Source organism: Phoca vitulina, unplaced genomic scaffold (assembly GCF_004348235.1).
Source record: "Phoca vitulina isolate PV1807 unplaced genomic scaffold, GSC_HSeal_1.0 scaffold12, whole genome shotgun sequence".
NCBI classification, from domain to species: domain Eukaryota; kingdom Metazoa; phylum Chordata; class Mammalia; order Carnivora; family Phocidae; genus Phoca; species Phoca vitulina.
The window spans coordinates 3,781,926-3,796,908 of NW_022589715.1; the positions used below are offsets into that span (position 1 = coordinate 3,781,926).

General features: G+C 44.5%; 1 protein-coding gene across 5 annotated transcripts in view; it reads left to right on the forward strand.

Moving 5' to 3' along the window:
- CRIM1 (cysteine rich transmembrane BMP regulator 1) overlaps nucleotides 1-14,983 on the forward strand; it is a 182,675-nt gene that overhangs the window by 142,848 nt on the left and 24,844 nt on the right. For 4 of the 5 annotated variants that reach the window (XM_032410281.1, XM_032410282.1, XM_032410284.1 and 1 more), the window contains 4 exons: nucleotides 355-476; nucleotides 1,860-2,069; nucleotides 5,567-5,782; nucleotides 9,436-9,657. In XM_032410281.1, the coding sequence (XP_032266172.1) occupies nucleotides 355-476; nucleotides 1,860-2,069; nucleotides 5,567-5,782; nucleotides 9,436-9,657 (770 nt within the window). The remainder of the gene's footprint in view (nucleotides 1-354; nucleotides 477-1,859; nucleotides 2,070-5,566; nucleotides 5,783-9,435; nucleotides 9,658-14,983) is intronic. The other variant, XM_032410283.1, reaches the window with a different exon arrangement.

Below are 14,983 nucleotides of genomic sequence, written 5' to 3' on the forward strand. Positions count from 1 at the left end.
CCTCCAGCATTGACCAACAATATACCCTTTACCATCCCATTCATGGAATTACACGTTCATCTTTTTTATATTACGGTACTACTTTTCCTAATTAAAACAGTCATGTCATTGGGGTTCTGACAGTCACATCCCAGAAGCACATTAGTCCTTGGGCAATTCCAAACCTTGGCCATGGGTAAGTGGTGGTCGCGGCCACAGAGAGCTACTTAGACATCACTCCACGAGTTTTTGAGAGCATAAGTCAAGTTATTCTGCTTAAGAGTAGTATCCCTTCAATGACCCTTGGTCTGAGTGCTTGGACATCATTTGAGACTTTTGGATTTTCTGACCTCTGACAAAATTTTAATTACCCAGGAAGAATAAGCACGGCTGTGACATCTGTCGCTGTAAGAAATGCCCGGAGCTCCCATGCAGTAAAATCTGCCCCCTGGGTTTCCAGCAGGACAGTCACGGCTGTCTTCTCTGCAAGTGCAGAGGTAAGTGCGAACCCATGACCCTTCTTCCCCCCTTCAGAACAGCCAGGGCTCAGAACCAGAGAACAGGAGGACATCATGTAATTGAAACAGTTTCAGTGACGGTTGTCTATTCAGACACAAATGTCACTCTCTATGGGTCCATCCCTTTTCCTTCCGTCTCATTGGAATAAGAGCTCAGAATAGAATTTAAAGTAAGCATATGACGGACAAGCACATTTGACCAAACGAATGACTTCTCAGCTCTTCAGTTTTACCCATCTTAGGAACGTTAGCCTAGAGCACCTTTACCTTGACCTCGGTAGAGTCTGCTTCTGTCGGGCAGCGGCTTGATAACAGTGATGCAGCAGAGAGCCCTTTTCGGAGCCTGTGAGGGTGGGCGTGGCTAAGCAGCCTGCTTATCTATTTTCTGGGAACACAGTTTTCTATGAGAATTTAAACTTCTGAATCAGCAAACACCAGCCTCAGTCTCTACATACGCACGAATCCTGGGCATGCATTTTGTCTGGGACTTCCCTGTTCGGGACGTCCCTGCAGCCACGGGAGCATGCACCCCAACTGCCATTTCTGCCCGTACCCCAGCTCCAGCCTGGCCACCCACCCCACCCAGTGTGCTTTACTTGTCAGCATGACCCACAGATTCAGCAGTAAAAGATCCCTCAAGTTTGTGGTGTGTTTTCTTTTTTTTTTTTTTTTAATTTATTTATTTGACAGAGAGAGAGACACAGCGAGAGAGGAAACACAAGCAGCAGGAGTGGGAGAGAGAGAAGCAGGCTTCCCGCGGAGCAGGGAGCCCGATGTGGGGCTCGATCCCAGGACCCTGGGATCATGACCTGAGCTGAAGGCAGACGTTTAACGACTGAGCCACCCAGGCACCCCTGTGGTGTGTTTTCAAAGTTAGGCAGTTATCACCCTTAACAGTGTCTTCAAGGGGTCAGAGTAAACAAAAATCTAGTCACTGCTTCGATTGTTGCACTGAACAAAAATCTGTTAGTTTCAAGAGGCCCAGACTTTCCCCACTGGGTGACTTCTAGAGTGATTATTCCGCATATATTAAACATGTATGTACTATTTGCTATGAAATCAGTGCTTGTTTACTGTAGAAAATATGAGGAAGTGGAGGGAAGGGGGTAGAAATCAACTATAATCCCGTTAGTAGGAGAGAAACATATTTGCAGGGTTTTTTTTTTTTTTCTCCTATTTTTCTTTTTTCAAAAGTGAGAGCCTGTTAACTTAAATTATTTTCATGAGCCTTTCCCGTGTCATGAACTGTCCTTTTGTACCCGTGATTTTTGGTGGCTGGGTCGCATTACCTGTGAGGACACTACAGGCTATTTATCCTGTGCAGTAGCTGCTTCTTTACCAGGCTGCCTTCTGTCTGTCCAGAGGTCCCTGCTTCAGCCGGGCCACCTGTCCTGTCAGGCACATGTCTGTCCATGGATGGCCATCATCATAAAAATGAGGAGAGCTGGCATGATGGGTGCCGGGAATGCTACTGTCACAATGGACGGGAAATGTGTGCTCTGATCACCTGCCCGGTGCCTGCCTGTGGCAACCCCACCATTCATCCGGGACAGTGCTGCCCGTCATGTTCAGGTAAAAGCTGGCTGCCATCTTGTGCGCTCCCTAAGCAAATGACTTCTGCCTTGCAGGGCCTCATCACATCTGTGACTCTGGGGGACGTGCAGGGGACGACCCCCTGGAGCACATTCCAGCTCTCCGTGGCTTTTGTCACCGACGGCCACAGAATCAGCCAGGGGCTGTCAATGATTGGCCGAGGACCAGAGGAAATGCTCAAACCCTAAAACGACTCTCCTCGTTTTTTGATAGTTTACTCAATGATATGGGTCTTCGGACGGTGTTTTTGTAAAGGATTGCGGACCTAGTGTACTTAAGCTCCAGCTCTCCGTTTTACAGATGGTGTATTAAGGCTGAGTGTTTTAGTTAATCGGAAGGGATTGATGCTAACTTTATTCCGTAAAAGCTTATTATTTATAAGGGAATATTTGAGAGGGAGAGAATTATCAAAGTCTGTGGCTGTTGCCCCTTTTTAAATTAATGGCCATGTGGTGCTCTTGCCAAATGGAGATATTTAGAGTGACCACACATCCCAAACATTTCAAATCCTAATGATGGTAATCAAGAGAAGTTGCTAGAAGAACAGACCAGATTATATAATTCATGGGGGTCTGAATTATAGTTGTCAATAACAGTAATTATTACCATAATACCTCATCTAGTGCCTTTCATCCAAAGAGCTCAATATAGTCCTGCATTTATTATTTCTTCCTCTCTGCGGGCCACTTGAGTTAGGGGAAAATGTGCTTAGGCAGTTTTTCATTTGAAAAACAGACTCAGAAATACTAGCTCTCTTACCCAAAGTCAAATAATATGTCAGAAGGCCAGGGAGAGGTGAAGTCTCCTGATTCTTGCACCACATCTCTTTTAAAGTTGGAATGGATGTACTGTCGGATTTCAGAGTCCTCATTACTTCTCCTCTGGTCAGTCCTGTCCCACGTCTCCCTGTGAACGGATCCACCTATGCAATGGGTGCCGTCAGGAACCTGAGACCTGTCTTTCTCCAGCAAGGCAGGCCCGGCCTGAGAGGGGAGGTGGCCTTGCCAGCCATGGCCAGGGTGAGGAGAGGGACACTTGAAGTCCCTGTTAGCTCTGAGCATCGACACCCCTCAGTAACTAAGGTATCAAAGTGACAGGCAGCCCCCATACCCCTGTAGAGGACCAGATTATCATGTTTGTTTTGTTTTCCCCATAGTGCAGTCCTATGAGTCCCACACTGAAAGTTTCCTTTTTCACATGTTTTGCTATTAAATATGAAAAACTGCTAGTGTCCATTGACACAGAAGATAAATGAGCAGTTTAATGAAACAACTCTGTGTTGACTCTTTGGGGAAGGAAAAATCATTTGTTGCAATGAAGACCCCATGCTTTAATTTTAGGCATGAGTGTATGGAGTGTGGACGGCACCTGGGTCTTTGCTAAACTTGTACTCAGTGAAGAAGTCTCAGCCAGACTGGTTCAAATGCAGAGACGTTACTAAGAACAGATGATGGACTTAACAAGCTGGAAGTCAGTGGAACCAAAATGAGTTTTCTTTGTTATAGAGATAGAGGAAATTGTCATATAAACACACACAGGATTATTGATGTATTGTGGGTGGTGAATATATATGTATAAACACACATATATGGATATGTAGATATATTTTTTTCCAAAAACGTTTAGTGGATTATCATTTACATTCTTCTCATGAGAGACCCCAGAGCTGTTGCATTCAGGGATTCCTACATTAAACATTTTCTCTCCTCTTGCATTCAAGGATCAGCTGTTTTCCTTTCTGGGATAGGTGAGCAGTTCCTAAACTCTCCTGATAGAAGATTCACCAAATGATACTGTTACTCAGGTGTTTTCTCTCTCTCTGTTTGTCTCTCGTCTCTGTCTCTCCTGCCGCTCGCGGGTTTGCCATGAGGCGCGGGCTATGGCAGAGAGGTGAGCAAGAGAAGACGCCCGCAAACACGCATCGCTTTCTTCTGACCACTTCCCTCCGTGTCTGCGTGTAGAAGGGCAGTATTTGGGAGCCTCTCTCAGTCCTTGGTGAAGGGAAAAGGCAGTAAGGGAGCCTTTTCCAACATTAGTTCATTGCTGCTCTTTCGAACAGTTTTTGTCTTCTCGGTAAACCATCTGGTCCCAGCTCACTTTCGTTCTGATTTCCATCCTCTCCCCTTTGCTCAGAACTGCAGAGTTTGCTCGGGTGGCGTATGCACATGAGCCCTGGCTAGTGTCTGTTCCCTGTGATGTGTCCACTCAGTCAAAGTGCCAGTCTCTACGCGTTCCCTTGAGACAAAGCTGTGGGCACAGTTCCCTTCTGAGCTGGAAATCAGCCCACCCCGCTGCATCTCGTCAGTGCTTAACTCTCGTGCTAACCACCACTTTGAACGTCACCGCAGCGGGGCTCCTCAGAGATTCCGGTTCTGAGCATACCTGCACAGACAGGGTAGCTGTCCTGGGGCCCAGTTACCACCGAGCTCCAAGCATGAGCGGGCCTGGGTGTCTCCAGACTGCTCCTCGGCAGGGTTCACCACTGTCAACGCCTTCTTGAAACGCTTGTTGTATTTGGATTACCCAAATATGCTAAATGTCCTCATACTGCTCCTTTCCCCGGCACAGCCTCGGGGCCCCTCCCAGCATCTCTGCAGACAGGCTAAACATTCAGTTCCCTCTCTATCATTATCATCTCACCGAGACACCAAAATCGCCTCTCCTCTGGGGAGAGAAAATATAGTTATCATGGTCTCTGGGCATTGACCTGTCCTGATGATGACATCGCCAAGCAGATGTGTAGTCTCAGGTGAGGGTTTCCAGACTGTTGATTCTGAAAGAGCATTCCTGCTCCGTTTGCTCACGGCTGCTCTCGGTTGGGCTGTGGCCTGCTCAGCAGCCGGATGTACTTCCAAGTATCACCGTCCTCGGGATCCTAGAGATAATGAAGTGGATGGGGCACAGATCACTTGGAAGCCGTGTTTAATCTGGAGGCATAGCCATGACCCAAATGAACATAGTCTTGGGTTTAGATTCCTTGTCTGCCCTTAATACTGAAACCTCCGTTCCTCATGTAAAATAGGATCCTAGCACCTACCTCACAAGGTCTAAGGTCGGCGTAAGGAGTAAATAAGATAGAGCACTTCGCATGGAAACCGGACCACAGTCCGCATTCAGTAAGTGAGAGGTTGTTATTCTAGACACTTCCGCACATTCAGAGCTGCCCTGAGAGGCCCTGTTCTCTTCTCCACAGGAAGAGTCCTCTCGAGGTAATTGAGCTCCCTTATTGAATTCTGTCATTACTGCTGACAGACTGGAACCACTTGAACCTCCCTTCTTGAAACCAGCGCTTCTGCTGTTGCCTTCTGTTTCTGCGCAGGGACCGTCCCCTCACTCTTGTCTTGATAGGAGTGGAGGGAGCTCCTCCACGGCCACTTCTTCTCTGTCCCTTCGAGCAGACAACACCAGGTTCTTCAAGAGTTGGTGAGGCTGCAACTGAATAATCTCTTGTGTCTTCATTCTCTGTCATTTCCCAGATGACTTTGTGGTGCAAAAGCCAGAGCTCAGCACCCCCTCCATTTGCCACGCCCCGGGAGGAGAGTACTTTGTGGAAGGAGAAACGTGGAACATCGACTCGTGTACACAGTGCACCTGCCACAGCGGGCGGGTGCTGTGCGAGACGGAGGTGTGCCCGCCGCTGCTCTGCCAGAACCCCTCACGCACCCAGGACTCCTGCTGCCCGCAGTGCACAGGTGACTGCGCCGCGCGCTGCGGCGCCCCGGGTGGGGGAGGGGTGGCGGAGGCTGCTGCGCAGGCGCTGTTGTTGGGCGGGACCCGCGGCCGCGCAGGCGCTGTCGTTGGGCAGGAGCGCCGCGGGCCTCGTGGAGCCACGCAGGGCGGCGTGCAGAGCCCAGGAGCCGGCAGCCTGCTTCCGAAATTCATTCCCTTCCATCAGCCACAGATTTATGTAGTGAATGTGCCTTGCATCTGAGGTGCCTTGGGCGGGGGGGAGAAAGATTGTCTCTTTTTCTTCCATTTTTTTCCCCCTTAACCTTGCACGTCAAGAGACCGTCCTGCTGCACCAGATTATTCCAGATGATTTTGCAAAGGTGAAAAGTCGTCTTTGTCTTTCACAGATGTGAGAAGCGGCTGTTGATAAGTCATGTGAATAAAATTCTTTGAAATATATAAGGATGGCAAAGATACTTTTGAGAATGTTGAACAGGAAATTGCTAAAATATGCATAATACTCAACCCCTCAAACCTGGAGTGATTAATAAATTAAGATCCAAAAGTATTAATTTGACGAGCACTGCAAATGTAGAGAGAGTATTGTTTTCTTTTTACTACTCAGGTAATCTGTTCCTGGCTGGTAAACTTATGGTCATGATACATATAAGACAAAATTGTGTCAGGATTTTAAACCTAAATTCCTGGTTCTGTAACTAAAGTAGCACTTGTAATTAACACCGGAATATATTCCTTTTTTCCAGAAGGTACTTTGTATATGTAACATCACCAAGTTGACAACACAACTAGTTTTATTTTGTTGTTGCTTAATCTTTGGTCTTTTCAACTTAAATCAATAACCATTTACCTTCTCAGTGTCTATCCTTAGAGTATTTCTGCTCAGTAAAACATATACATAATTTTTTATCACTCTTCCATTCATTTGCGAACCCTTGTAATGTTTTTCTGTTCGGTTCCTAAGGGGAACAGACACCCCTGAACACCTGGTGTTGAGTTTATTAACTTAAGCCTGGGTGGCTCGTCCTTTCTTTATGTATAACTCGAGAGATACTTAAGTGCTGGCCTTCATCTTAAACATTAGGACTTACTGCTTTATATGTCAGTATTCCAAAGGTTACTCTTACATCTGTGAATAAGAGCATTTCTGGAATGCTCTTATTTTAAAGTAAGTCACCTGCCCCTGAATTGATCTTTCTGAACTTTCCATTCATAGTTGTGTCACAGCAATATTAAAAAGTCTTAAAAAGCAAAACATTTTCTTCACAGTAAATTTCAACAGTAGCATTGATAAATGGTGTATTTCACATCTGGAAAAAGACCATCTCTAATCTTAGGATACTTGCATTCTAACGTAGTCCAGAAACGAGATATATGTGCAATTGGAAGAGTTGTGTCCCTCTTGGTGATTGTTTCCCCTAGGGTGCCCTGTTATCATTCCCTCTGTCCTTCCACTTCCCCTCGCCTCTGAGCTGGTTTAGTGCAAGGTCTGGAAGTGGAAATGGGTTCACAAAGAAAGATCGAGCATCCCTTGGGTGGTGATACTTCACCAAAGTAGAAAAAGGGAGAGAATAGAATAATACTTCTTTCTTTTTAAAGATTTATTAAATTTCTTTCATTCTTTATTATTTAGAGTTGGAAAGAAGCATAGCATAGAAGAGAGAGGGAGATAGAATAGAAATAAAAAGAATGAAGGGACACCAGTGAAGGGATGGGTAAAAACAAAACAAGAGTTAGTCGTTGGAATCGGAAGTATAAAGACGGGGTCCCTGGGGCAGGAAGACAATAGCAGGAGAGGCCCAAAGAAGGAAGATACCGTGGGCAAGAGTCCAGATGACCTTTTCAGCCAGGATTGGGTTAGGGGTCGCCTGCATCTCAGCTTCGGCTCCCTTGTAGCACTGACCACAAGTTCCCGTGTCCCCTGGGGCCTTTTCTAGGCCTTAACAGGAGGCCTCCAGACTCTAGGGTATTCATTTCACCTATTTCATAGCTCCATCACTGCTGTCCCTGCTTCCTCTTCTAAATGTTTAGATGTGAGACTGGACACTGCTTGCAAGGGCGAAGCTGTCATAGCCCAGAGGAACCTGGTGGCAAAATTATCCCTGGACGTGGATGACCCCGAAAAGGTCACTTTGAAAGTAATCCTCTCTCACCATCTTTAACCCATATAGATGTCTTCTGTGGAACCGTGCCTAAAATTAGACCCAGAGCACATTGGGAGCAGTGGAACAGTGTCTCTCTTCCCCTTGGGACTGCCTTTGGGACTGGCAGTAGAAAATAGGTTTCCATGATTTTGAGGAGAGGGCATGGGCCCAGTCCATTTTGCCAACTGCCCTCTGTTCCTCAGAAAGAGCCCAGAACAGAGCAGCTGCCTCGCTTCTCAGAGAGGCTCTTGTCAAATCCAACTTCGTGGCTGTCAGATGTACTCCTGAGGTGGATAGAAGGAGAAGGTGACCATTAGAGCTTCCATATCACGGGGATGACTACCTGTCTATCCCAGTTAGGTCGGTTGTGTGGCTGAAAATAGCAGACTTCCTGAAATTGATTTTAGGAGGAGCATCTGATCATCCTTTTGACTGTGTGGCCCTTGAGAAAATGCAGAGGTTTGCTAGGGAGGACATCATGGCTGTTTCTGATCTCTGGAGTGGTGAAGGTGGTTGATCGTGCTTTCTCTTATCAGTAGCCCGGTGACTTTCTAACCTAGGGACCTCACTATCATGTTTTTCTTTGTTATATTCCAGTCAGGTTTCTGCGTGAGGGTACAGCTTTTTATGTAATTTCATTGAATGCCAAGACCCAGAGATCTCTGGGTTTTCTGGTAATACTCCTTTCTGTTTCGAGTTGTAACTGTATCTGGGAGCCCTCTGGTCAAAGTCTTTAAATAGCAAAGACACAAATGACTTGGTGATTTCTCTGTGCGTACATCCTTACGAGTAGATTTCCCATCATCTTTCAGCCTGAACATCAGGATACAACACATAGGGGTTCAGTAGGTGCAATGAAAGTTTGGGTATTGATTGGTTAGGATGGCACATAGGTACAAGTCATAGAAAACCCAGCAACAGTTTTTTAACAAAAAGTTTCTTTTCCATTCATTACAAGAAGCTTGGAGGCAGATGAGTTGGTATCTTAGCGATATCAAGGTCCTTCTCCTACACGTATGATAAGGATATTACAGCTTCAGGCAGCACACTTGGATTCAAGGCAGGAAGAGTCTGGGAGGAAGACCACATCTGCCTTCTATCAAGAAAGGTGCTTTCCCAGAAACCCGCTCATTTAGCCACAACCAGGTGACATGGCCACCTGGAAAAGCAGGGCACCTGACTTACACCTAATGTGGTCCAAATCCTCAACCACCCACCCCTCCCTCCAGGGTTTTGTTAAGCTCCAGAGCAAGAGTAGAGTGAATGTTGTACAAACTACTTAACAGAATCTCTGTAACAGGTCTTTTGTGGTCTTTATTGTTCTGCTTTTAAAATGTAAGACCCTGCACAAATCAGGCTTGCTGTTTTGTTTCGGAGTCATTTTTACGGGAGGCACACAGAGCCCCAGTGACCGAGTGTGCTCTTTATAAGACGGAGTGAAACTCACTCTGTGGCACAGTTGCTGGCCGGTGGCATCTCCTTTTCCCAGCTGACCTTACGTTCAATTTTTCCAGATGAACCTCCTCAGCCTTCCTCATCCCATAATGAGAGCGTGCCTAGTTACTGCAAAAACGACGAAGGGGATATCTTCCTGGCAGCCGAGTCCTGGAAGCCTGACGTTTGTACCAGCTGCGTGTGCATGGACAGCGTCATCAGCTGTTACTCTGAATCTTGTCCATCGGTGTCCTGTGAAAGACCTGTTTTGAGGAAAGGCCAGTGTTGTCCCTACTGCATAGGTAAGACCAAGAAAAAAAATCCGTTGTTTCTACCAGTGGCTGTTAAATCTACACTGACAGCCATTGGCCTAGGTCAGTTCATGTTTGTGACCTGTTACACGGACCCAAAGGAGTGGTATGAGGCAGGAGAGTGATGCGAAAGATGTGTTCACGAGATACAACCTGTGAGGAATGAGGAGAGGCTCTCAGAATGCTGTGATGTTCTCGAGCTGTCCTCTTCTAGTGGGCTCCTTTGCTGTTTCAGGATTTTCAGTATTGAACCCTCTTTCTCCACCCAGTTTTTTACATTGGTCCTTTTGTCTGTATACAAACACATATTAAGGTACACTGAGCGCATAAAGCTCGCTGCTGCCTTGAGATCCACTAAATACGAAATACCGATTTAATGTCCCAGTAATTCCTCTTGTCTGCTGACACCTAATTGATTCCATTTCGACCATGCAGTCAGTTGTCCTTGTTGAGGGCCTAGGGACACAAAGTGAGGCAGGCCTGAGAAACCGACAGAGCCCGCTCCTTCTTGTGACCCAGGGGGATAGAGCCTGTCAACAGAAGACGTCCGTATGTTTGCCCCGGACGTCTGTACTGAGGCTGGTCCTGGGGACAGAAGCCAGATGCTGCTCTGGAGTCCAGAAGGCAAGGCTCAAGACAGCTGGCTGCTCTCATAAAGGCACAGTCCCCGCTCCCAAGGCTCTCACTCTCTTTTATTGCTTTTGTATTGAGTAAAGCTCATGAAGTCAAGTGAAAGACAATGATACATCTCAATCCAGTAGTGAACCTACAATCAGAGTAGCAGGTAAAAAATTAGGGGGCGCCTGGGTGGCTCAGTCGTTAAGCGTCTGCCTTCAGCTCAGGTCATGATCCCAGGGTCCTGGGATCGAGTCCCACATCGGGCTCCCTGCTTGGCGGGAAGCCTGCTTCTCCCTCTCCCACTCCCCCCCTGCTTGTGTTCCCTCTTTCACTGTCTCTCTCTCTGTCAAATAAATAAATAAAATCTTTAAAAAAAAAAAAGATCTTTAAAAAAAAAAATTAGACAAGCTATATTAATGGCAGGTATTGTGTATTTACTGCTGGAGTTTTTTGCATGCTTTCTAGATACAAGTAATTACACATATTTGGGGTGATACTTGAGGAAAAGGAGAGATCTTCAGGCCACGGTGCTTTGTAGCAGTTCCTATAGATGAACTGATGAATGGCGCTCGGGTACATGTCGGCCATAACTCAAGCTTATCAAGACAGCTCCTTCTCCTTGACTGTTCGACCTCTGGCCACTAGATGGGAGATCACGTCCTCTGAGTCTTATTCTCTATGTTGGTATAGAGAGAGATGGAAAGATTCTCAAAATACAGTTTCTGCTCTCGAGAATTTTACAGAGCTAGATTTTTCTCAGTGTAATGGCCAGAGAGTATTTAAATGTATGTTTGAAAGCTGAATTCTCTTCTTTTAACAGAGTGACCAACTTTGGAATTTATTCTTCAAACCATGATTTTTGAGAGAGAAATGGGGGCTATTAATCAGGATGGGGCAATAGCTCTGTACCAGGAGTGTCCCAAGCAAATCAGGACATATGGCTGCCCTACTTTTTAGTGACCAGCAATATTGGGTTCTACTCTAATACCCATAAGCTTCGTAGCTCCAAAATGGAGCCCAAAAAAAAGTATCAATGCATACATACATCCAACTGAGTGCTACTTCATTTCTCAAAGAGCTGACCAGTATTTATACAGAAAATGTAACTGCCTTTGGTGAGACCTAAATAAACGGTATAAGCTGGCCACTATTTCAGGCCAGGGGATTGGCAGAGAGGAGAGATGTACAACCAGGACTACCATATTTAAATATCAGAACTTCTGTGCAGTTTATGAATCAATCAGGGGTGCTTAGATCATACTTAGAAACCGGGGCCCAGGAGGCTGTGAATTCCACATTACCTTCAGAGGAAAAATCTGGCGGTGAATCTCTCTCATGTTGAAAATTCATGGATTATTTTGTTCAGATAAAAGAGTTCTTGTGTTTTGCTGCTTAATCAGTAGATTTATAATTAGTAAATTATTCATCTAGTAAGTTTGTTTCCATATGATAAATAGTAAATCACTTCTTTTTCAAAACCAATTTAACAAATGTAATCTCATGGACAGAAACCTGCAAATCGGTAGTCTGTGTCTTTCTCGTATTTTGTTGTTGTTTTGGGGTTTTTTGTTGGCTTGTTTTGGGCCTTTCTCTTTCCTATTCCAGTTCCTTCGTGATTTAGACTATATGTTCTTCTTTAGTGTGGAGAGAGAAATACCAATTCGGTCCAAATTTTTTACTTTGACTTTTAGTTGGCAAGCACTTTCACCAAATTTTGGTTCGTCAAGCTCATACTAGTATAGCGGAAATTATGTTTCGGTTGTTATCCCCCCCCCCAAATACACACACAAAGATGCAGGTATAATTGTATCATATAAATCTAGGGCTTATCTTCAGGGTAACATATTGGGGAGACTTAACATTTGATGAGTAATACTGTATGCTGTTACTCTTTCATCTTAGCGCTTCATATATGTTGTTTTATTTTTCAAAGAGTCACTGAGCCCCTTCAATATACATCATATGTATTTTGCAAGTAGCCTTGTTAGATTGGCCTTCATCCTTTCTCCCCCTTATGTGCAAGCATACGACGTCAAGTTCAGTCCATGACTGTGACATGAGGATTCCCTATCGGACTCTCCAGTTAGCTCCCTTGGCCTCTTCAGGCTAGTTCTCTTATCAGCTTCCCGTCAGCCCGGCCCTCTGTAAGGGCTCCAAGCCCGGGCAGCGGCAAAGCCTGCGTCCCCATACAGAGACCGCCTAGCAAAGAAACAGGCCATCATTTTGCCTGCCCTAAAGCACCCGATGATTTCTCCAGTTGGCCCAGAGGACCAGTGATTGCACTGTCTCTCTCCAGTTTTAGGCTCTCTCGGTTTGAAACCAGCTCCTTCTTAACCTAGATTGTCTGTTCCCAGGATCATACATGCCTCACCCCCGCCTGCAGTGCTGACCTCACCATGGCTGTGGGTCCCTGAATGAATATTCTCCCTAATTAGATCTCTCAAATACAGACTTCTAAAAACCTCAAACCAGCCTTTAATCTGACTTCTTTTTTTTTAGTGATAAAACCCCTAAACAAAAGCATGCTTTTTTCACCTTGTGAAGTATCCTTTTTTCTTACCATAAGAGAATTGAAAAGTGGTGATCCTACGAAAAGTAGTATAATTATGAATATTTGTATTCCTTTCAGCTAAATTATCAAGTCACTAATGTGCCATGATAATGCTTTTCTTTTGATGTGTGAAGGCCTCATATTATGTGTGCTAATTTAATAGAATGTGTAATACAGACATAATTAATAGGATTAATGATTAATTTTGAAAAGTGAACAGCTTTGTCTCATTAATTATAATACCCCTCATTTGGGAATTCATCCTTGTACTAGAAGGAAACTAAGTAGTAATTACCCAATCATTCTAATGGAACACTTCCTGATTCCCTAATTTTTTGTATTCCAGTTTTCTAAGCAAATACAAATTTAGATTTTATTTTCATAGGCTTTTTGACTGTAATGATGGCTTAAAGAATGGGGAGCAAGAATCAAAAGATGACTTGAGCACATAAGTCAGGTGAAGGTAAAAGGTCTGGTGGGAATTCTAATGTGTGATGGCAGATTGGATATGTGGTTCCTTGTAAACAGGTGCCTTCAGTGTGACACACTTCACTGTGCAAAATAGTGTCATAGCCTTCTCACTGACAACATCCTATGTGCCTTCCTAGAACCTTTCTAGAGCAAAAATGATTTCAGTGAGGTCTTTATTCCATCACTCTCAGATGACAGTAAACAATTCAGCAAGCAACCCTTACCTAGTAGGTGCCTATGGGGATGCTGGCCCTGACCACGTCACCCTTGCTCTGTTGTGTTGGTGATGCTTCTGCCAAGGACCAGATTCTAGCAGCTTCTCTGAGGGGCACCACCATCAGCATCCCAGTGGACCTTCACTTTGTCCAGGGGCTTAGTCATTCCTGGACAAATATTGTAAAGAAAGAGCATTACATTGATCATAAAGACCTTTCTTAATTTAGCTTATGGGGTCCTCAAGCCCATATTGCTGCTGCCTCATACCTGCTGTTGACTTTGGAAATGAAGATACTCAGGTGTGCCCGATGATCGAGCCAGTCTAATTGAACAGGACTGGTCCTGAGTAAGCAGCTCCTGTGTCGGCCAAGTCCTGTTACTCAGTGCATAGAATATTGTTTTGAAACTTGGAATTTGGCAAGTATTTATTTATTTGTAACCGTTAGTGTGTTACTTTAGAAAATATTTGAGGTCAGATATTTAAAGTCCTATCTGTTTGTTGGTTGGAAATCTCTGAGTCAGTGCATCTTTCTCACTTAAAAAACTTTTGCCAAAGGTGAGTTCTTTTTGGATGCTAGTCAGTTGTTTGTGTCTGTCTGTGTGTGTTTATATATGAGAGATACGAAATGATGTACTTACATGTTATGAAAGTATATATATACAGGTTATAAAATCTGTATGTGTGATGTGAACAAAGTTAAGATAATCTCATTACATGTCTCTCAGTTCAGTATCTTTTAAGTGTCTTTAAGTATCCCTATCTTCAAGGTTCTGTAAAAATGAGTTCTGTTATGGGTGGCACCTGATCATACATCTTACTGATTAGAGGTTAGCTATTTTTTATATTTATTATATATATCTTAATATTTAAGGTAGAGCTTTCATGTGGAGTCAGGCTGGCTTGGCACACTCTGTTGGTTGTGATAGTACGATTCTGTTTCCTCTCTTTTGTGATCTTCAGCTAGAAAATGATCAGTAATATATGTCCTTAGGAGGGCGGTGTCTACAATTTCTGTCAAGTCAGTCTATTATACATCATTCATTTTTGTTTAGATGTATGTGTATGATTATGCTAATTCGTTTAGGTATCTTTTCTTAGAGATTACAAATATAAATAGTATCTCTGTGGAACATCTGTTGATCATTGAGTATTTAACTCAGCCCAGGAATCAAACATAGCAAATATTTAATTCCGCATCTCTAAGACATACAACCCATAGAATTAAAGGTTGTACCTTTTTAAGCCATAATGTTATGAGGCTGGTATCTCTGTTGCAACATTTTTCACAGCTATTTCTCCAGTGTGTTTTCTTAAACACTTAGGTGTTTTGGAAAGAGAACTTACTTTGGAGCCGAAGAGTTACGATCCCACCTCTGGCACATGCCAGCTTTATGTCTCAGTGCTAGGATCTAACCCTAGCTCAGTTTCCCCATCTCTGAGATGGGGACGGTAATGTTGTT